This window comes from Heterodontus francisci, chromosome 10, assembly GCF_036365525.1.
Source record: "Heterodontus francisci isolate sHetFra1 chromosome 10, sHetFra1.hap1, whole genome shotgun sequence".
NCBI classification, from domain to species: Eukaryota; Metazoa; Chordata; class Chondrichthyes; order Heterodontiformes; family Heterodontidae; genus Heterodontus; species Heterodontus francisci.
The window spans coordinates 24,397,526-24,420,144 of NC_090380.1; the positions used below are offsets into that span (position 1 = coordinate 24,397,526).

A 22,619-nucleotide genomic window follows, 5' to 3' on the forward strand; every position below is an offset into this window, starting at 1 on the left:
CAGTTCCAGCCAAAACAGTTGAATCCTGCTGAGACAAGTTGGAAGCCAGCTATAGCAGAGACAAGAGAGTGCCTTTGTAAAAACTACTCTTCTACCTGTGAGTCTTGAACTAAGCCATCAGCACCATGTTCAACCTGGAGTGGACTGCCAGAAGGCTGCAACAGCCCAGCGATTACCAGACAACCAGCAACCAGGCCTACAATTGTAAAATTCACCTTCTGAGAGGATCCCACAGGTTTTCCCTGAAACAACAGACTTTTACACCTTGAACTCTTGCCCTTTGCCTTCTATCTAGCTTCTCTTGAGAGTGCATGTGAGAGAGAATGCATGCCTGAATGGTGTTGTGAATATTTGTTTAAAAATTAGTTAATCTTTTGTTTTAAACCTACAAGAAAACCTGTCACTGTCTGTTTATTTAGCAAGTAAAGCACACTAATAACACAAAAACACTGTCTATGGTCAGTTGGGGGGTGAACAGTGGAAACCAGCCACGCCATCACCCACCTGTCCATAACACTAGCAGCATCCACTTCCGTAGCAACGTGGTACAGACGGGATGTCCCAGATAACAAAGTAATTATTTCCAACTCTAAATCTCCTCTTTGATTCCTGATACCCATATGAATAATTGATATTGCTAACAATGACAGAACAAATTCTTCTCGAGTTGTTGGTTCCAACTACTCTACTAAACAAGGCCACCTGTGGTGTTATGGCTTTCACCTCTTTAATTCTGTCTCTGTAAGCACTCATAAAGCGATTTTTGAATTTTAAATCTTCTCTTTGTTCTGGGCAATTATATGCATAATTTAAACCCCTGATGACTGCAACTGCAGACAGCATCTCCATCAGCAAGTTAAGAGGGGTTTCCATTGTGTGGAGTTTTTACACTTCCCAATCTGACCTTACTAAAAAAAACATGGGCCGCTCTTTGATTTGTAACCACCTTAGGTTTGTTTGCCAGCTTCTCAAACCAGGTGTTTTCATTTGTCTTGCATTAAAAAAACTCAATTCCAAAATTAAAAGTTACCTCTGGAAACTTAATACAAAGCATGAACCATATGATCCATAACAGCCCTAAGCTTTGGAATTCCCTCTCCAGTACTCTCTTCTCCTTAAGTCACTCCTTAAAACCTACCTCTTTGATTAAACTTTTGATTACCTGCCCTAACATCACTTTATGTGGCTCAGTGTCGACCTTTGTCCGACAATGCTCCTTGGGTAGGGTTGCCAACCCTTCAGGGTTGCCCTGGAGTCTGCAGGAATCAAAGATTAATCTCCAGGACACTGCTGCAGTCAGCTGAGGAGAAAAAAACTACAGGAACATAAAACAAACGGTGCGTTTTCATTTTCTTGTAACTGTTTGGTATAAAATATGAGAGATGGAGAAGACTGACTGGGCAGTTGGAGGCAAGGGATCATGTGATGAATCCTCCATGGATATATTTAACTGAATGGCATCCTTCCATCTACAAAAGATGATGGACAAGCAGCAAACAATCCATTTAGGTGGGGTGTCTTCTCTTGGTGCACCTTTGCTGAAGGCCAATCCTTGAGAGACAGGTTGTGCCAGAAGTGCTGCACATGAAGCTGCCAGGTGACGCTGTGAGTTGTTTTTTTTCAGCTTTGACACCTATTTCCAAGCTGCTGTAGCCACTGGTCGTCATGGTGTTGCACCCCAGGCCACATGATGTGTTGCCATTTCCCTCTTCCACCAACTAGTGATGTCAGGAGTGATAGATGACATTTAGGGCCTTCATGTCACGCTTGTAAACATCCTAGAAGTGGATCTTTGGGTGTGCCACTGGTCATCTGGCCCCAGCTATCTCCCCATACAGAAGATCGTTGGGTATACGACTGTCTTCCATTCTGCGGCCGTGTCCGATCTACCGAAGCCACCTCTTTTTGAGTAGCGCCAACATACTTGTGAGTTCTGCCTTGGAGAGACATGATCTTCTCCATATGCCAGCTACAAGTGAAGTGTAGGGAACAGAGTATATCCCTTTACCTTACTTTTGTAAATCTCACGAAGGCACTTGATACCAACAGCAGAGCAGGGTTCTACAAGATTTGGGGAAAAACTGACTGTCCACCAAAGCTCCTCAGTCTCATCTGCTCCTTCTATGACAACATGCATTGCATTGTCCAGTTTGATGACTCCATTTCATCAGTTCTGGGGTGAAGAATGGAGTGAAGCAGGGTTGTGTCCTAACACCCACTCTGTTTGGAATCTTTTTCTCCAGGTTTCTGACCTTCGCCTTCCCTGCAGATATTGAAGGAGTCTACTAACACACTTAGTCAGACAGCAAGCTCTACAATCTAGCAAGGCTGAAAGCGAGGACAAAAGCACATCACGTCCTGATCAGAGAACTCCCCTACACTGATGATGCTGCACTAGTCGCTTATGTGGATACTCAGCTACAAAGACTCATGGAGAAAGGAAGATGGTTGTGGTTGTTGGAGGTCAATCATCTCAGTTCCAGGACATCACTGCAGGAGTTCCTCAGGATAGTGTCCTAGGCCCAACCATCTTCAGCTGCTTCATCAATGACCTTCCCTCCATCATGAGGTCGGAAGTGGGGATGTTTGCTGATGATTGCACAATGTTCCGCACCATTTGCAATTCCTCAAATACTGAAGTAGCCCATGTCCATATGTTGCAAGACCTGGATAACATCCAGGCTTGGGCTGATATGAGAAGCAGCGGGAGAGGAGAGGGAGGTTCGGAGGCAAATCAAAAATCGAAAAGTGACGTCACAATCAACAGAGAGTGCGGGGAAACAGAAAGCAGGCTGGGGTGAGTATACTGGTAAGCTTTTAATTTAACCTAAGGTAATCAAATATAAAATAAGACTTGATCGATTCATTAGTATAAAAACTAAAAACTAAGGTGGATTTTATAATTTACCCAATATATATATATGCCAGCTACAAGTGAAGTGTAGGGAACAGAGTATATCCCTTTACCTTACTTTTGTAGATCTCACGAAGGCACTTGATACCAACAGCAGAGCAGGGTTCTACAAGATTTGGGGAAAAACTGACTGTCCACCAAAGCTCCTCAGTCTCATCTGCTCCTTCTATGACAACATGCATTGCATTGTCCAGTTTGATGACTCCATTTCATCAGTTCTGGGGTGAAGAATGGAGTGAAGCAGGGTTGTGTCCTATATATATGTATAGAGGGACCAGCAGGGAGGGTATTGGTTCAAATTAGGAGCTGGGTAATTAAATTTTTTTCAATCGTGATACAGAGCAGGACTAGAAGTATTAATTACAGTTGATTGTTTAAACAGGCACTTTTAATTTAAATCAAACATAGCATCAAACATCACAGGCAAGCAGGTAGGTGATTGTTTTGGAAAGAAGCTACCTGTTTTGTGAGTATCTGGTAAGTGACTAAAGTAAATAAAGTAAGTCAAGTGGGCTAGTAACTTAAGTAAAGAGAAAGGTAAGGTCTATTTTGTTTTATATAGTAAGTAGTGTTTTTTAGGGAATCAAGGTGCCTAGTATCAATAATCTCTAATTTTTGAGTAATTAAGGGTAAGTCATGGCAGGGCAGCATGGCAGTGTGGAGTGCTCCTCCTGTGCAATGGGGGTGGTCAGGGACACTTCCAATGTCCAGGGCAAAAATGTGTGCAGGAAGTGTCTCCAGTTGCAGCTACTCGAAATCTACATTTCAGATCTGAAGCAGCAGCTGGGGACACTGTGGAGCATCCTCAAGGCTGAGCTCATCATGCATAGCACATACAGGGAGGTGGTCACATCGCAGGTAAAGACTGTTCAGACAGAAAGGGAATGGATGATCACCAGGCAGAGTAGAAGAACTAGGCAGATAGTGCAGGAGTCCCCTTATTTTCTGCTTTGGATACAGTTGGGAGAAGATAGCTTCTCAGGGGAATGCAGTAAGAGCTAAGTCTGTGGCACCATGGGTGGTTCAGCTGCACAAGAGGGGAGGGAAAAGAGTGGGAGAGCTATAGTGATAGGGGATTCTATTGTAAAGGGTACAGATAAGCATTTCTGTGGCCGTAAATGTGACTCCAGGATGGTGTGTTTCCTCCCTGGTGCTAGGGTCAAGGATGTCATGGAACGGCTGCAGGACATTCTGAAGGGGGAGGGTGAACAGTCAGAGGTCGTGGTTCACATTGGTGCCAACGACATAGGTAGAAAGAGGGATGAGGTCCTGCAACAAGAATTTAGGGAGCTAGGTAGCAAATTAAAAAACAGGACCTCAAAGGTTGTAATCTTTGGATTACTCCCGGTGCCACGTGCTAGTGAGTATAGGAATAGGAGGATAGAGCAAATGAATGTGCGGCTGAAGAGATGGTGCAGGAGGGAGGGCTTTAGTTTCCTGGACCACTGGATCTGTTTCTGGTGAAGGTGGGTCCTGTACAAGTTGGACGGGTTGCACCTGAACCGGAACGGGACCAACATCCTTGCAGGGAGGTTTGCTAGTGTTGTTGGTGGCGGTGGGGGGGAGGGGTTTAAACTAATTTGGCAGGAGGATGGGATACAGAGTGGAGGTACAGTAGGAGGTGTTGCAAGGCAGAGCAAATATAGACCGGTTAAGGCACAAGCGAATAATGCAAGGCTGGATTGCATCTATTTTAATGCAAGGAGTTTTACAAGTAGGGCAAATGAATTGAGGGCGTTGATTAACACGTGGGAATATGATATTATTGCTATCACAGAGACATGGTTGAGGGAAGGGCAGGACTGGCAGCTCAATATTCCAGGGTATAGAATCTTCAGGTGTGAAAGGGTGGGTTGGTAAAAGAGGAGGTGGTATTGCACTATTAATCGAGGAATCAATTACTGCAGTATGGAGGGACGATATCTTAGAAGGTTCCTCAAATAAAACCATGTGGGTGGAACTTAAAACAAAAAGGGGGCAATCACTATGCTGGGAGTGTACTACAGGCCTCCAAACAGTCATAGAGTTATACAGCACAGAAAAGGCCCTTTGGCACATTGTTTCTGTGCCGGTCATCAAGCACCTATCTATTCTAATCCCATTTTCCAGCACTTGGCCCATAGCCTTGTATGCTATGGCATTTCAAGTGCTTATCTAGATACTTCTTAAATGTTGTAAGGGTTCCTGCCTCTACCACCTCTTCAGGCAGTGTGTTGCAGATCCCAACCACCCTCTGGGTGAAAATGTTTTTCCTCAAATCCCCTCTAAACTTCCTGCCCTACCTTAAATCTATGCCCTCTGGTTATTGACACCTCCGCTAAGAGAAAAAGTTTCTTCCTATCTGCCCTATCTATGCCCTCATAATTTCAGGGAGACATAGAGGAGCAGATATGTAGGCAAATCTCAGAGAGGTGTAAAAATAATAGGGTAATAATAGTAGGGGATTTCAACTTCCCCAATATTAACTGAAATAGTATTAGCACAAAAGGCTTAAAGGGGTGGGAGTTCTTTAAGTGCATCCAGGAGAGCCTTTTGAGCCAGCACGTAGAAAGTCCTACAAGAGAAGAGATGGTACTGGACCTAATCTTAGGGAATGAAGCCGGACAAGTGGTAGGTGTCAGTGGGGGAGCCTTTCGGGGATAGCGACCATAACTCTGTAAGATTTAATGTAGTTATGGAAAAGGACAAAGATGGACTGGAAATAAAGGTACTGAATTGGAGGAAGGCCGATTTCAATATGATAAAACAGCATCTGGCCAAAGTGGACTGGGAGCAGCTACTTGTAGGAAAGTCTACATCAGACCTGTGGGAGTCATTCAAAAAGGAAATAGTGAGAGTTCAGGGCCAACATATTCCCGTAAAGGTGAAGGGTAGGACCAAAGCAGTCCAGGGAACCCTGGCTGTCAAGGGATATAGAGGAATGGATCAGGAAAAAAAAGGAGGCTTATGGCAGACTCAGAGCACTGAAAACAGCGGAGGCCTGAGAGGAGTATAGAAAGTATAGGGCGGGTACTTAAAAAAGTAATTAGGAGAGCGAAAAGGGGGCTTGGAAAAATGCTGGCGGGCAAGATAAAGGAAAATTTCAAGGCGTTTTATAAGTAAATTAAGTGCAAGAAGATAACCAGGGAAAGAATAGGGCCCATTAAGGACCAAAGTGACAATCTGTGTGTGGAGCCGGAGGACATAGGTGAGGTTTTAAATGATTACTTTTCATCTGTGTTCACTATGGAGAAGGACGATGTAGGTGTAGAGATCAGGGAGGGGGATTGTGATATACTTGAACAAATTAGCATTGAAAGGGAGGAGGTATTAGCGGTTTTAATGGGCTTAAAAGTGGATAGATCCCCAGACCCAGATGAAATATATCGCAGGCTGTTATGTGAGGCAAGGGAGGAGATAACAGGGGCTCTGACACAAATTTTCAAATTTTTTTCTGGCCACAAGGGAGGTGCCAGAGGACAGCAAATGTGGTGCCATTATTCACGATGGGTAGTAGGGATAATCCAGGTAATTACAGGCCGGCGAGTCTAACATCAGTGGTAGGGAAACTATTGGAAAACATTCTGAGGGATAGGATTAATCTCCACTTGGAGAGACAGGGATTAATCAAGGATAGTCAGCATGGCTTTGTCAGGGGGAGATCGTGTCTAACAAATTTGATTGAATTTATCGAGGAGGTGACTAGGTGTATAGATGAGGGTAAAGCAGTTGATGTAGTCTACATGTACTTCAGTAAGGCTTTTGATAAGGTCCCGCAAGGGAGATTGGTCAAGAAGGTAAGAGCCCATGGGATCCAGGGCAATTTGGCAAATTGGATCCAAAATTGGCTTAGTGGCAGGAGACAGAGGGTGATGGTCGTGGGTTATTTTTGTGAGTGGAAGCCTGTGACCAGTGGTGTTCCAGAGGGATCGGTGCTGGGACCCTTGCTGTTTGTAATGTACATTAATGATTTAGATGTCAATGTAGGAGGTATGATCAGTAAGTTCACAGATGACAAAAATTGGTCGTGTCGTAAATAGTGAGGAGGAAAGCCTTAGATTACAGGATGATATAGATGGGCTGGTAAGATGGGCGGAGCAGTGGCAAATGGAATTTAATCCTGAGAAGTGTGAGTTGATGCATTTTGGGAGGACTAACAAGGCAAAGGGAATATACAATGGATGGTAGGCCCCTAGGAAGTCAAGAAGGTCAGAGGAACCTTGGTGTACTTGTACATAGATCACTGAAGGCAGCAGCGAAGGTAGATAAGGTGGTTAGGAAGGCATATGGGATACTTGCCATTATTAGGCGAGGCATAGAATATAAGAGCAGGGAGGTTATGATGGAGCTGTATAAAACATTAGTTAGGCCACAGCTGGAATACTGTGGGCAGTTCTGGGCACCAACCTATAGGAAAGATGTGATTGCACTGGAGAGGGTGCAGAGGAGATTCACCAGGATGTTGCCTGGGCTGGAGTATTTCAACTATGAAGAGAGACTGGATAGCTCAGGTTGTTTTCCTTAGAGCAGAGAAGGCTGAGGGGGGAGCTGATTGAGGTATACAAAATTATGAGGGGCATAGATAGGTTAGATAGGAAGAATCATTTTCCCTTAGCGGAGGTGTCAATAACCGGGGGGCATAGATTTAAGGTAAGGGGCAGAAGGTTTAGAGGGGATTTGAGGGAAAACTTTTTTCACCCAGAGGGTGGATGGAATCTGGAAAACACTGCCTGAAGGGGTGGTAGAGACAGGAACCCTCACAACATTTAAGAAATATTTAGATGAGCACTTGAAATGCCCTAGTGTACAAGGCTACGGACCAAGTGCTGGAAAATCGGACTAGAATAGATAGGTGATTGATGGCTGGCACGGAAATGATGGGCTGAAGGACCTGTTTCTGTGCTGTATAACTCTATGACTTTAACTAACATTTGCATCACACAAGTGCCAGGCAATGACCATCTTAAACAAGAGCAAATCTAACGATCTCCCCTTAAAGTTCAATGGCATTGCCATTGCTGAATCCTCCAATATCTACATCCTGGGTGTCACCATGGACCAGAAACTGAATTGGACCAACCACATAAATGCTGTGGCTATAACAGCAGGTCAGAGACTGGGAATTCTGCATTGAGTAACTCACCTCTTGTCTCCCCAATGCCTGTCTATCATCTACAAGGCACAAGTCAGGAATATGATGGAATACTCTCCACTTGCCTGGATGGGTGCAGCTCGAACAACACTCAAGAAGCTCGACACTATCCAGGACAAAGCAGCCCGCTTGATTGGCACCCCATCCACCACCTTCAACATTCAGTCCCTTCACTGCCAACACACAGTGGCAGCAGTGTATACCATCTACAACATGCATTGCAGGAACAGAACAAGGCTCCTTCGACAGCACCTTCAAAACCCACAACCTCCACCACCTAGAAGGACGAGAATAGCCAGTGCATGGGAACACCATTACCTGCAAAGTTCCCCTCCAAGCCACACACCATTCTGACTTGGAACTAGCCAGCGATGCCCTCACCCCATGAATGAATAATAAAAAACAACTGTCTATCTCATGCCTATAACATGTTCTCCTTGACTATAAGCATCAAGAAAACCATGGTCATGGGTCAAGGTGTTGCATTTCTGCCCCTGATCACACCAAGAAACACCCCACTGGAAGTGGTTAGCAAAGTGTGCTACCTTGGGTCCATGGTGACAGATAGTCTGTCCCTTGATACAGTGCTCAATACACGCATAGGGTGAGCAGCTACCACCTTTGGCTAACTCATGGTTAGGGGTTCAACCCCAATTGACAAAAAAATGCTGGAAATACTCAGCTGGTCTGGCAGCATCTGTGGAGAGAGAAACAGAGTTAACTTTTCGGCTCGATGACTTTTTCTCTCTCCACAGATGCTGCCAGAGCAAAATACTGCAGATGATGGAAATACTCAGCAGGTCTGGCAGCATCTGTGGAGAGAGAAGCAGAGGTAACAGTGACCCTTCATCAGAACTGACACCCTTTGGAACCCCTGGGCTTGTCTCATCCCCGGGATCTGATTGGTTGGTTTTCAGCCTCGGGCACGCAGGCGCGTCAGTTAAAGCAAGCCCGCGCCTGCGCACTCCTGAAGTTTGGGGAGGGGATGATGGCGACGGTGATGCTGAGGTGTCGGTTGTTGGCAGTTTGGGGCGGCGGGGGCTGTTGTCATGTCAGTGTGTGCCGTACCCGGGCTGCCACCCGCGATGGAGCCAGGGTAAGTGATGGGAAGCGAGGCTTTAGCTGGCGGGCGGATTAAAGCGCGGCTGATGGGGACTTTGTCAGGTGTTGTGGTTGCTGGGCCCGGAGGGTAGCAGCCGGGGGGTCGGCGCCGGGGTCTAAAGCGGAGCTTGCAGTCACTGGCACCGTGCTGCACGTGGCAGCTGATGTCGCCCCGAACCTGATCCTTCCCCAGTTCCTGGGAGGTTGATGGACTGGAGCTGCACTGCTGGACAATTTGGTGCAAGGTGAATGTCTAAATGTTGCTGTGACCCTCGGCTGTTTGAATGGTAGATGCAAGCTTGTTCAGCCGTATTGTCGCTGGCATTGCCATCCAGACTGGTCAGCGATCCAGTTCAGATTTCTGATTGGGAGTTTTCAGTGTTCCCTCCCAGACCTGTTTGCAAAACTGCAGTTAGTGCCTTTACAGCGCTACGATGTATGCAGTCATAGTCTACTGCAAGTAAAATATACCGGTGTTTCAAAGTATAGTGGGAACGAGCTTATTTAGCATTGCAAAGTGAACAAGTATCTATACCCAGACTCGACTATTCCAATGCTCCTTTGGTTGGCCTCCCATCTTCCACAAACTTGAAATTACTCAAAACTCTGCTACTATATCCGAACTTGCATCAAGTTCTGATGAAACATCATCCCTGTGCTCACTGACCTATATTGCCTTTGGTTTACCAACATGTCAAATTGAAAAATTCTTCTTGTGTTTAAAATTCTTCCATGGCCTTGCCCCTCCCTATTTCTGTAGCTCTACATCCCTCTAGCCTCTTACACATCCCCTACTTCCTTTGTCCCACCATTGCTGACTGCCTTCAGCTGTTTCGGCTCTAAGATCAGGAATTCCATTCCTAAACTTGTTTGCCTATCCAACTCTCCTTTAAAACACACCTTTAACATCTACTTTGATCAAGCGTTTATCCACCTGTTCTAATGTCGCCTCCTTTGGTTTGGTGCCAATTTTTGTCTGATTACTCGTGAAATGTTTTGCTACATTAAAGGTGCTTTATAAATGCAAGTTATTTATTATAGTGCTGATTCCTCCATTATGTGTCGAGCATAAGTTGTTTACCGTTTCAAAACAACAGTAACATTTCATAATGAAAAATTCCAGGAAGCACTTACACAAATTGTACCTAATATACTGATTTGTTTCTGTGCCATTTTTATTAAAATTATTAATACAGATTGTGTTGGTAATCTTTTATATGGTATTTGCTTTCTAATTATGAACCATAGAAAAGTTATGGCACAGAAAGAGGCTATTCACCCCATCGTGTCTGCGCTGGCTGAAAAAACTATCCGCCCAATCTAATCCCCTCTTTCATCAACTGGTCCGTAGCTTTGCAGGTTACAGCACATCAGTTGCATGTCCAAGTACTTTTTAAATGAGTTGAGGGTTTCTGTTTCCACTACTGATTCGGGCAGTGAATTCCAAACACCCACCACTCAAAGGTTTTCCTCATGTGTCTAGGAAAAAATATTTTAATCATACATTGCTTATTAAGTTGCAAAATAAGCACATTACATTGCAGAATAAATAACTCCTTTCTAGACAAAAAAGCAAAATACTGCGGATACTCAGCAAGTCTGGCAGCATCTGTGGGGAGAGAGATTTGATGGCCTGGATTTTGCCGTCAGTACTGAAGCAAGGGCTGCTCTCACAGAAAGCTGTTCACAAAGATCCAATGATCTCTGGCATGGTTTTGCCATTCCCCATGGTGCTAAGTTAAGGGGATCGCTTGGTGTGCAGCAGCAGTGATGTCATTAAGCAGGTAGGCAACCAATCAAATTGAATTATATACACATAGCAAACTGGAAGTTAAAAGCACCTCATTCAACAAGGTGTAACTTTTTCTAGGGTTTTTACAGCGAGACGAACAGCATTAGAGTGCAAGTCCTCAGTTCATGATTGCAAAGGTGATAGCAGTCACTGGGACCCTCTGCAGCGCACCCTATGGGGGAAGCATAAACTCACTGATAACAGCTTCTGGATTTCCATATTTGCATGTCTGAATTGCTGAAGTTGCTGTCAGTTTTCGTGGAGTAATGACACAAATGCTGACAGTTCTGTTAGCATTACCACAGCAAAATCCAGGCCAATGTTTCAGGTTGATGACGTTTTGTCAGAACTCCAGTTTTGATGAAAGGTCACCAACCTGAAACATTAACACTGTTTCTCTCTTCACAGATGCTGCCTGATCTGTTTATTTCCAGCATTTTCTGTTTTTATTTCCTTTTCCAGTTGCCATATTTATTTCATCTATTTGCTGAGAAAATGTGGATATATATGTATAATTTATTTAGTTATCAAAATAGCATTAAAACATTGATCACCCATTGTCTTCCAAAGTTTTGGCTTCAAACTTTACTGTATTGTTTTCTCAAGTGTTTTTATGATGTTTTAAAGTTGAAGTTGACTAAATGAAGTTTTTATCCCTCTGGGGGCTGCCCTATATAATCGGATGAATCCAGAGCCTCCCAGGGTTTCCTCACTAATTTTTTGTTTGAAGTGCTACAGGAGGTGAAAATAACAAGTGGCCAGCATTTCCCAAGGTCAATGTTGCACTGAACATCAACTGTCAATTTTATTATGAGTCCTCTGCAGCTTTCTGAAAAGTGTGATTGGGAACCTGTTAGTCATAGAGTTATACAGCACAGAAACAGGCCCTTGGGCCCACTGTGTCTGTGCCAGCCATCAAGCCGATCCTAATCCCATTTTCCAGCACTTGGCCCGTAGCCTTGTATGCTATGGCGTTTTAAGTGCTCATCTAAATACTTAAATTTTGTGAGGGTCCCTACCCCTACCACCCCTGCAGGCAGTGTGTTCCAGATTCCAACCACCCTCTGGGTGAATTTTTTTTTCTTTAAATCCCCTCTAAACCTCCTGCCCTTTACTTAACTCTATGCCCCCTGGTTATTGACACTTCCACTAAGGGAAAAAGTTGCTTCCTATCTAACCTATCAATGCACCTCATAATTTTGTATACCTCAATCAGGTGCCCCCTTCAGCCTTCTCTGTTCCAAGGAAAACAACCCTAGCCTATCCAGTCTCTTCATAGTTGAAATGCTCCAGCCCAGGCAACATCCTGATGAATCTCCTTTGCACCCTCTCCAGTGCAATCACATCCTTCCTATAGTGTGGCGACCAGAACTGTACACAGTACTCCAGCTGTGGCCAAACTCGCATTTTATACAGCTCCATCATAACCTCCCTGCTCTTATGTTCTGTGTCTTGGCTAATAAAGGCAAGTATCCCATATGCCTTCCTAACCACCTTCTCTACCTGTGCTGCTGCCTTCAGTGATCTATGGACAAGTATGCCAAGGTCCCTCTGACCCTTTGTACTTCCTAGGATCCTACCATCCATTGTATATTCCCTTGTTTTGTTAGTCGTCCCAAAATGCATCACCTCACACTTCTCAGGATTAGATTCCATTTGCCACTGCTCTGTCCATCTTACCAGCCCATCTGTCGTCCTGTAATCTAAGGCTTTCCTCTTCATTGTTTACGACACCACCAATTTTTGTCATCTGCAAAGTTACTGATCCTATGTTCACGTCTAAATCATTAATGTACGCTACAAACAGCAAGGATCCCAGCACCGATCCCTGCGGTACGCCACTGGTCACAGGCTTCCAATCTCAAAAACAACCCTTGAACATCACCCACTTAGTGCCTCCTGCCACTAAGTAAATTTTGAATCCAATTTATCAAATTGCACTGAATCCCATGGGCTCTTACGTTCTTGACGAATCACCCATGCAGGATCTTAACAAAAGCCTTACTGAAGTCCATGTAGACTATATAAACTGCTTTACCCTCATCTATACACCTAGTTAGCTCCTTGAAAAATTCAATCAAATTTGTTGGACATGATCTCCCCCGACAAAGTCATGCTGACTATCCTTGATTAATCCCTGCCTCTCAGAATTTTTTCCAATAGTTTCCCTACCACTGATGTTGGACTCACTGGCCTGTAATTACCTGGATTATCCCTACTACCCTTCTTGAATAATGGTACCACATTTGCTGTCCTCCAGTCCTCTGGCACCTCTCCTGTGGCCAGAGAGGATTTGAAAATTTGTGTCAGAGCCCTTGCAATCTCCTCCCTTGCCTCACATAGCAGGCTGAGATACATATCATCTGGGCCTGGGGATTTATCCACTTTTAAGCCCGCTAAAACAGCTAATAACTCCTCCCTTTCAATGCTAATTTGTTCAAGTATATCTCAATCCCCCTCCCTGATTTCTACACCTATATCATCCTTCTCCATAGTGAACATAGATGAAAAGTAATAATTTAAAACCTTACCTACGTCCTCCGGCTCCACACACAGATTGCCACTTTCATCCCTAATGGGCCCTACTCTTTCTCTGGTTATCCTCTTGCACTTAATATACTTATAAAACACCTTAGGATTTTCCTTTATCTTGCCCGCCAGTGTTTTTTCATGTCCCCTCTTCGCTCTCCTAATTACTTTAAGTACCCCCCTACAGTTCCTGTACTCCTCTAAGGCCTCCGCTGTTTTCAGCCCTCTGAATCTGCTGTGAGCCTCCTTTTTTTTTTTCCTTATCCAATCCTCTATATCCCTTGACAGCCAGGGTTCCCTGGACTTATTGGTCCTACCCTTCACCTTTACGGGAATATGTTGGCCCTGAACACGCTTACATTCTTTTTTGAATGACTCCCACCGGTTTGATGTAGACTTTCCTACAAATAGCTGCTCCCAGTCCAATTTGGCCAAATGCTGTTTTATCATATTTGCGGCATATTGGGCGGCGCAGTGGTTAGCACCGCAGCCTCACCGCTCCAGCAACCCGGGTTCGATTCTGGGTACTGCCTGTGCGGAGTTTGCAAGTTCTCCCTGTGACCGCGTGGGTTTTCGCCGGGTGCTCCGGTTTCCTCCCACAATCAAAGACTTGCAGGTTGATGGGTAAATTGGCCATTATAATTGCCCCTAGTATAGGTAGGTGGTAGGGGAATTGAGGGCAGATGGGGATGCGGTAGGAATATGGGATTAATGCAGGATTAGTGTAAATGGGTGGTTGATGGTTGGCACAGACTTGGTGGGCTGAAGGGCCTGTTTCAGTGCTTTATCTCTAAATAAAATAAAAAATATTGAAATCGGCCTTCCCCCAATTCAGTACCTTTATTTCCGGTCCATCTTTGTCCTTTTCCGTAACTACCTTAAATCTTACAGAGCTATGGTCACTATCCCCGAAATGCTCCCCCACTGACACTTCTACCACTTGTCTGGCTTCATTCCATAAGATTAGGTCCAGTACTGCCCCCTTGTAGGACTTTCTACATGCTGGCTGAAAAAGCTCTCCTGGATGCACTTTAAGAATTCTGCCCCCTTTAAGCCTTTTGCACTAAGATTATCCCAGTTAATATTGGGGGAAGTTAAAATCCCCTACTATTATTATCCTATTATTTTTACACCTCTCTGAGATTTGCCTACAGATCTGCTCCTCTATCTCACCCTGACTTTGGAGGCCCGTAGCAACTCCCAGCAAAGTGATTGCCCCCTTTTTGTTTTTATGTTCTACCCCTATGGCCTCATTTGAGGAACCTTCTAAGATATCATCCCTCCTTACTGCAGTAATTGACACTTTGATCAACAGTGCATTGCCACCTCTTTTACTTCCCCCCCCCCCCCCCCCCCAACCCCCTGGTAATGCCTGAAGATTCTGTACCCTGAAATATTAAGCTGCCAGTCCTGCCCTTCCCTCAACCATGTTTCTGTGAGAGCAATATCATATTCCCATGTGTTAATCAACGCCCTCAATTCATCTGCCTTACTTATAAGACTTCTTGGTTAAAATAGGTGCAATTCAGCCTTGCATTATTCGCTTGTGCCTCAACAGGTCTATATTTGCACTGCCTTCCACACTGACTTAGTTTCTCTTCTATATGTGGCTGTGCATCACACCCTACTGTACCTCCACTCTGAATCCCACCCCCCTGCCAAATTAGTTTAAACCCCTTCCAACAGCACTCGCAAACCTCGCAAGGATGTTGGTCCTGTTCCGGTTCAGGAGAGTTAAAGCAAAACCTGACTAACTTGACTTTCGTCTTTTAATTTTGAGTGACATCTGATATACTAGAGAACACATCAAAAACACTTGCAAGTATGTTTTAATGTGTTTAGTACTTATTTAGGTTAGACTGCTGAGGATGACCTTCAAAATCCCTTGGGCTGTAGGCTTTTCTCACCAATGGAACATTGATCTAGCCATTAATATGTTGCATACTTCATTTCTAATTCAAAGTTTTATTTTAAAACTTATTCATTGTCAATTATGAAAATAATTTTAATCCACTTTCTATCAGATGATTTGTTTTGAATTCTTTAGGTGTTTGGCGGATCTTCTGGATTGCTTTCAATTCGTGGTTTGCAACACATTCAGCAGCAGCAGAGGAACCTTTCCTTGCATGAATACCTAAGTATTCGATTACTGAAAGATGCAGGCATCTCTGTTCCCAAGGGGAAAGTTGTTTCTACACCAGAAGAAGCATATGATGCTGCCAAAGCAATTGGTATGATGACGACTACAATTAATGTGAAATTAGCTTTTGAGTTTGTGAATTGAAACAATGACTATTTTAGACCGAGATAAATACAAAACTATAAATGAAGTCTGACAACAGCCATGATGAAGACATCATTATGGAAAATGAATAATCTTGACAGGGTGGTAATTCAGGATTATTGTACCAATGTGCAATAGCACAGAATGATAGCATGCATGTCTTTTAAAAAGCGAAAACGCTCGAGATAGATCAGTCAATGTTTGTAAAGGGAAAAGGCATTAATTTTTGGGGAAAACTCTTAGTTAGAACTGAAAATTAAAAATTAAGCAAGCATTTCAGTGAGTTTGGGAACAGAGAAGAAAAGGAAGAGCAAGAAGCAACAAATACCTTAATTACTTAGTTTTTCTTTATTTTCAGACTTCCTAAGATGCTTGCTTAACACTTTATAGTTGCTGACTGACCTGATGTATGGACCCAACATTTTTTTTTCTTATTTGGTAGGACATGTGTATTCTCTAAGATTCTTTAAATGGTGAATTCCTTATTACACATGGTCCCTTTAGAATAGGATGAAAGAAAAGTAGCGAGAGACATAGAAAATAGTTTCTAATTGTAGTCTTAAGGATGACCATACAGCGATGTTTGAAGAATAGTGCATCTTTAATATGTTGCACACTTTATTTTTCTTAATGGAAGGGTCTGTTTTGTTTGAAAACTTGTACCTGATTGCAGCTTATGAAAATGATTTGCTTGAATACCTTAATATGGGATTTCTGAAAGGTGCCGAATAAGTGCAAGAAGAGGCTTTTCTCTTTTAGAACTCATCTGTTTTTTTAAATCTGCTAGAAAAAAAGTATGTGGGCTATTTAAAATGTTTTGAGTGGAAAAGGAGAAAAAAATTATAAAAATCAATATATATTTCATAAAATATTAAGAATACAAATCAATTTGAATTAATGTTCATAAATGAGCAGAAAGGTAAAAAGAATTTTTATTTATATAGCACTTGATCACATGCTAAGGACTCCCAAGATGCTTCACAACCAATTAATTAGGTAAAGGGAGTGGGTTGGTGAGGGTAATAGTACCAAATCCATGAAGAAATAGCCACCAGTTGGGTTCAAGATGTAATACACCAGGTAATTGAAGAGGTTAAAAATTTTGCAAATTCGAGGTGTCCAGCTGTTAAAGTCTGTCTGATGGACGGGATTGAAATGTTGTAGTAAGGAACTTTCTTAATTGTAAAGCTTGCCAATGATCTCTGGTGACAGTTTTGATAAAACCTGTGCTTGTTTAAATACTGATTTAAATGTTGTGATGCTGTTGAGTCTTGAATATACTTTTTATTACAAGCCTAGAGAAATCAACTGGCACTTGTATTTTATTCACATGGACTTGCAGCAAAAAGGGTTTCCTATATTTTTTGACTGCAGCCACTTAGTGGGTAGAGCACAAGAAGAAACCACAGCGAGGCAAAGGTGGAGGACTCGGATTGTTAACCCCAAGAACCAGTTACAGAGAAGTAATGGCAGAGGCTTGGCTGAAGGCTGTCTTCCCACATATTTCGGGAAATATGTGTGCTGCAGGTGGCCTGAACAGAATTCCTTTAAGTGGGGGGCGGTGGTGTAGTGGTAAAGTCATTGGACTAGTAATCCAGAAACCCAGGCTAATGCTCTGGGGACATGGGTTTGAATCCCACCATGGCAGATAGTGAAATTTGAATTCAATTAATAAATCTGGAATTAAAAAGCTAGTCTCATGGTGACCATGAAATCATTGTCGATTGTTGTAAAACCCCATCTGGTTTACTAATGCACTTGAGGGAAGGAAATTTGTCGTCCTTACCTGGTCTGGTCTACATGTGACTCCAGACCCACAGCAATGTGGTTGACTCTTAAAATGCCCACTGAAATGGCCTAACAAACCACTCAGTTCAAGGGCAGTTAGGGATGGGCAATAAATGCTGGCCTCTGAATGAATTTTTAAAAAGTGAAAGTATTAATTGACAGACAGCCTTCACCAGTCCTTGTTTCTGGGTTGATGTAGAAACAATAATTGGTAACCTGTACTTATTACAATATATTTTTGCAAGTAAATGACTTAACTTATGAAACCAAACATTGACTCCCATCAATAAAATGCAATAATTATGGTAGAGAAGGGCCATTTTCAAAGTACTGTAAATGGCTGCACTGAAAACCAGATGATAAATGGCACAGGAGGTTTTATCTTGTTTTTACTAGCCCAACTAAATGAATCAATGTACAAAATGTAATGCGATGGTGAAATGGAGGATCCATCGTAGGTGAGAGAGACTGCTGAGTTAATGAACAACAATCAAAACTGAATTATGTTTCCTGTCAATAGATGAGGAATTTTCCCCCCCTTGGTAATTATCACCGATACAAAGGATGCGTTAAGTTTCTCTTCTGAATGTTTCCTCATTGATAAAAATAAATATAAGTAAAGATAAATATTTAATAAAGTAGCTGTGTAAAGATCAGTAATAAGAACTTATAAAACTAAGTAGCCTTTCCTTTTAAGAATAAAAAAAGTAAATGAACTTGCATTGATATAGTGCTCTTTTTGTCCTTGGCATGTCCCAAAACATTTCCCTTCTTCAGTAATATTTATTTAGCTGTCTAGTTACTGTTGCAAGGTAGTGAAATACACAGCAAGGTCCCACAAATAGCAGAGGTGTGTGGGACCAAATATGGTCAAACTCTACACTCTTATGGCTGCTATTATCCTCTCTACATTGTGGCGCCCCAGACTGTACACAATTTTTATTAGAATTAGAATTAGAATATTACAGCGCAGTACAGGCCCTTCGGCCCTCGATGTTGCGCCGAGCTGTGAAACCATCTGACCTACACTATTCCATTTTCATCCATGTGTCTATCCAATGTCCACTTAAATGCCCTTAAAGTTGGCAAATCTACTACTGCTGCAGGCAGGGCATTCCACGCCCTTACTACTCTCTGAGTAAAGAAACTACCTCTCACATCTGTCCTATATCTATCACCCCTCAACTTGAAGCTATGTCCCCTCGTGTTTGCCATCACCATCCGAGGAAAAAGACGCTCACTATCCACCCTATCTAACCCTCTGATTATCTTATATGTCTCTATTAAGTCACCTCTCCTCCTCTTTCTCTCCAACGAAAACAACCTCAAGTCCCTCAGCCTTTCCTCGTAAGACCTTCCCTCCATACCAGGCAACATCCTAGTAAATCTCCTCTGCACCCTTTCCATAGCTTCCACATCCTTTCTATAATGCGGTGACCAGAACTGCACGCAATACTCCAGGTGCGGTCTCACCAGAGTCTTGTACAGCTGCAGCATGACCTCGTGGCTCCGAAACTCGACCCCCCCTACTAATAAAAGCTAACACACCATATGCCTTCTTGACAGCCCTATTAACCTGGTTAGCAACCTTCAAGGATTTATGCACCTGGACACCAAGATCTCTCTGCTCATCTACACTAACAAGAATCTTCCCATTAGCCCAGTACTCTGCATTCCTGTTACTCCTTCCAAAGTGAATCACCTCACACTTTTCCGCATTAAACTCCATTTGCCATCTCTCAGCCCAGCTCTGCAGCCTATCTGTCTCTCTGTACCCTACAACATCCTTCGGCACTATCCACAACTCCACCGACCTTAGTGTCATCCGCAAATTTACTAACCCACCCTTCTACACCCTCTTCCAGGTCATTTATAAAAATGACAAACAGCAATGGCCCCAAAACAGTACTCTATGACCTTACCAAGGAACACCATTGGTGCAAACCATTCTCACAGTTTGAAAGAAAATAATTAGTGAATTCTAATGTGCTACTCTGGACAACTGGTCAGTTTAATATTTTACCAAATTGTGAAGGTCCTTGGACTTGTTCGTTGGATCCAGCTCTAAATGCTGCATTTTTTCCAGCAGTTTGTCTGACATGTAGATCCTTTTTACTTATAAACAGAAGTAAATGGAAGGATCAATTCTACGGTCATATTACAGATACCACAGCATATCTACATTAACAGGTGAGCTATTTTAGATGTTATTTTTTGTCTTTCAGGACAAATTATTACCTGGTTCTCAGACTGAGCAGATGAGCTCTTGTGGAAATGTGAACTTCATTGGCCGATGGTGTGCCAGTTGTGATGCTCTCGAAGCAGTCTGTATTTCGTATTGTTTCTTTTGAATGTGTATTGTGGATGGGGGTGAGTGTGGAATTTAAGATGTGGGAAAGGGTAATGAAAGAAAAACAATTTGATTCACCTTGGTTCAGTGGTAGTATTCTGAGTGAGGAGATTGAGTTTAAACCACACTACAGATTTCATAGCATATTCAGGGCTGACAGTGGTGCGCAGAGTGCTGTGTTGTCAATGATGCCATCATTCATATGAGTTATTAACCTGATAAGATCTCACAGCAATACTCCATTAAAATCAGTTAGCTCATCCACTACCAAGAGATATCAGCTTACCTTTTTCCTGTTCCCCTGAGTGCCAATTCTAAATTGGTAATCCATTATCACTGACTCCCCAACCAGAGGAAATAGTTTTTCCCTAGTAAATCTTATCAAAATTCTTAGTTTGGTGTTCTAGCCAATATTCTGCCATTAACCAGTATCACACTATCTAGTTTTTCATTCCCTGGTTGTTTGTGGAACCTTGCTGTGCTCAAATTGGCTGTTGTATTTGCCTATGTAACATTTCAAGCACAGTCCATTAATTGTAAGTGCTTTGAGATATCTTGAAGATGTGGGAGACATTACATAGATGAAGATTCTTTTATCTGCTTCACTGCATATTTTGGGTAAAGTAGACCAGCTTTCTGTTAGGTTTGTTTTGTGATGTAAAATTAATCACTGTAATTGTAAAGGTGATAAAGGCATTCCAGGCTTGGTTCTGACTATTATTTTGATCTTGCATGCAATTTGCCCATATTATAGTTGCAGCTGTGATGGGGGAGTGGAAGTCGTGATGTTAGTGTGAATGACCTTGCCTTTATTTACTATAGATATACAAGCTACTCCTCTTCTCTTTGGCCTCCTTGTCTCGGGAGACAATGGGTAAGCGCCTGGAGGTGGTCAGTGGTTTGTGGAGCAGCGCCTGGAGTGCCTATAAAGGCCAATACTAGAGTGACAGACTCTTCCACAGATGCTGCAGATAAAATTGGTTGTCAGGGCTGTTTCGCAGTTGGCTCTCCCCTTGCGCTTCTGTCTTTTTTCCTACCAACTGCTAAGTCTCTTTGACTCGCCACACTTTAGCCCCGCCTTTATGGTTGCCCGCCAGCTCTGGCGATCGCTGGCAACTGACTCCCATGACTTGTGATCAATGTCACAGGACTTTATGTCGCGTTTGCAGACATCTTTAAAGTGGAGACATGGACGGCCGGTGGGTCTGATACCAGTGACGAGCTCGCTGTACAATGTGTTCTTGGGGATCCTGCCATCTTCCATGCGGCTCACATGGCCAAGCCATCCTCCACAAGCTACTCCACTTAATGCTAATGAGCATAAAGCGCGGTAAGAACTAGTTCTTAGGCTAATGTGCATTTACATGTCAGCAACTGTCACAGTGGCATTGTACTTGAGACAAAAAATGTTGGACACTATACTGGTGAAGTGTACACATCTTAAAAGTCAGAACTTGTCTTTTATCTTTGGATGCCAGACTTAGCTTAGTGATAGCACTCTTTCCCGAGCCAGAAGGTTGTGGATTCAAACCATATTCCAGAGACTGCAAACATAATCCTGGCTGAGACTTGTGCAGTACTGATCACCTGCTGAGGTGCTATCTTTCAATAAGACGTTAAACTGAAACCCTGTCTGCTGCCTGAGGTGAATGTACAAGATCTCATGGTACTACTCGAAGGGCAACATTTGTCCCTCAACCAACACCACCAAAAAACAGTTATCTGGTCACTGATCTCATTTATGGGATGTTGATGTCTGTAAATTTGCTGCCGTGTTTCTCTCCATTACTACAGTGATTACGCTTAATTGGTTGTGAAGTGCTTTGCGATGGCCTGAAGTCGTGAAATGAGTTGTATTTGAAAAATGTAACTGACTTGTGTATTTCCAACATTTTGTATTTTATTTCAGATTTATGGCACTATGCAGTTTTATTTGTACAGTGACATTGTACTGGGTTTATTGTGATGTTGAACTGTTAGAATTTTGTAAATATTTTAATTTCTTCAATAAAAGTTTACTTAAAGCATCACAAGTAGGAATATGGGGGACTTTACACAATTCTTCACATTGGCAATATTTTCTTCCATCAATTGAAATTTACAAGACCTTTAATAGTAAAAATATAAAATTTTAATAATCGGGAGTTATATTTGCTTTCACAAGCCACTCTTAAATACTGCCAACTATTTACACACTGAAGGCACAATACATCATGTTTTAATGTCGCAAAATTGTTTTTTTAGAAGCAGCCAATTGAATTCTCCTGGTTTGGGAGACCATATTGTTGTTTCTGCAGGCAGCTTTTGACCTAGAAATTACAAACTAACTCCAGCATACTCAGTTGGGAAATGATTCTCCAAATAGGATTTACTTGTGAGGAGCTTGCTCTGTCTTCCATGCTGACCATTTGAACATCGGGTTTTCTGGATTAGCTTTAGTAGTTGATACTTAAAATCAAATTTCTGGCAATTTCAATTGTTTGGTTGCAATACATTGATGCATACTGCATTTATGGAAATATGGCTAAAATAGCGTGTTCGGTATTGAATGGTTGTATGGATAGCCCTAAAGATCAATTCTACTGATTTGCACTTCTGCTGTACTATTGAGCTTGTTTATTGTTTCAATGCCTTTTGGTTGTATATCAAGAACTTTGGAAGCCACCCTACTTACTTGATATAGTGTGCGCTCCGGAGTTTTGGCACATGAATTGTGTGGGGCATATTTTC

The 22,619-nt window shown here is 42.8% G+C and overlaps 1 protein-coding gene across 3 annotated transcripts in view; it reads left to right on the forward strand.

Moving 5' to 3' along the window:
- The first annotated feature begins 9,013 nt into the window (after positions 1-9,013).
- LOC137374349 (succinate--CoA ligase [ADP-forming] subunit beta, mitochondrial) overlaps positions 9,014-22,619 on the forward strand; it is a 112,042-nt gene continuing 98,436 nt past the window's right edge. For 2 of the 3 annotated variants that reach the window (XR_010975791.1, XM_068040280.1), the window contains exons 1-2: positions 9,014-9,141; positions 15,515-15,698. Coding sequence is in view for 2 of the 3 variants with exons in the window: in XM_068040280.1 (XP_067896381.1) it covers positions 9,031-9,141; positions 15,515-15,698 (295 nt within the window). In the remaining variant the exon portion in view is untranslated. The other variant, XM_068040281.1, reaches the window with a different exon arrangement.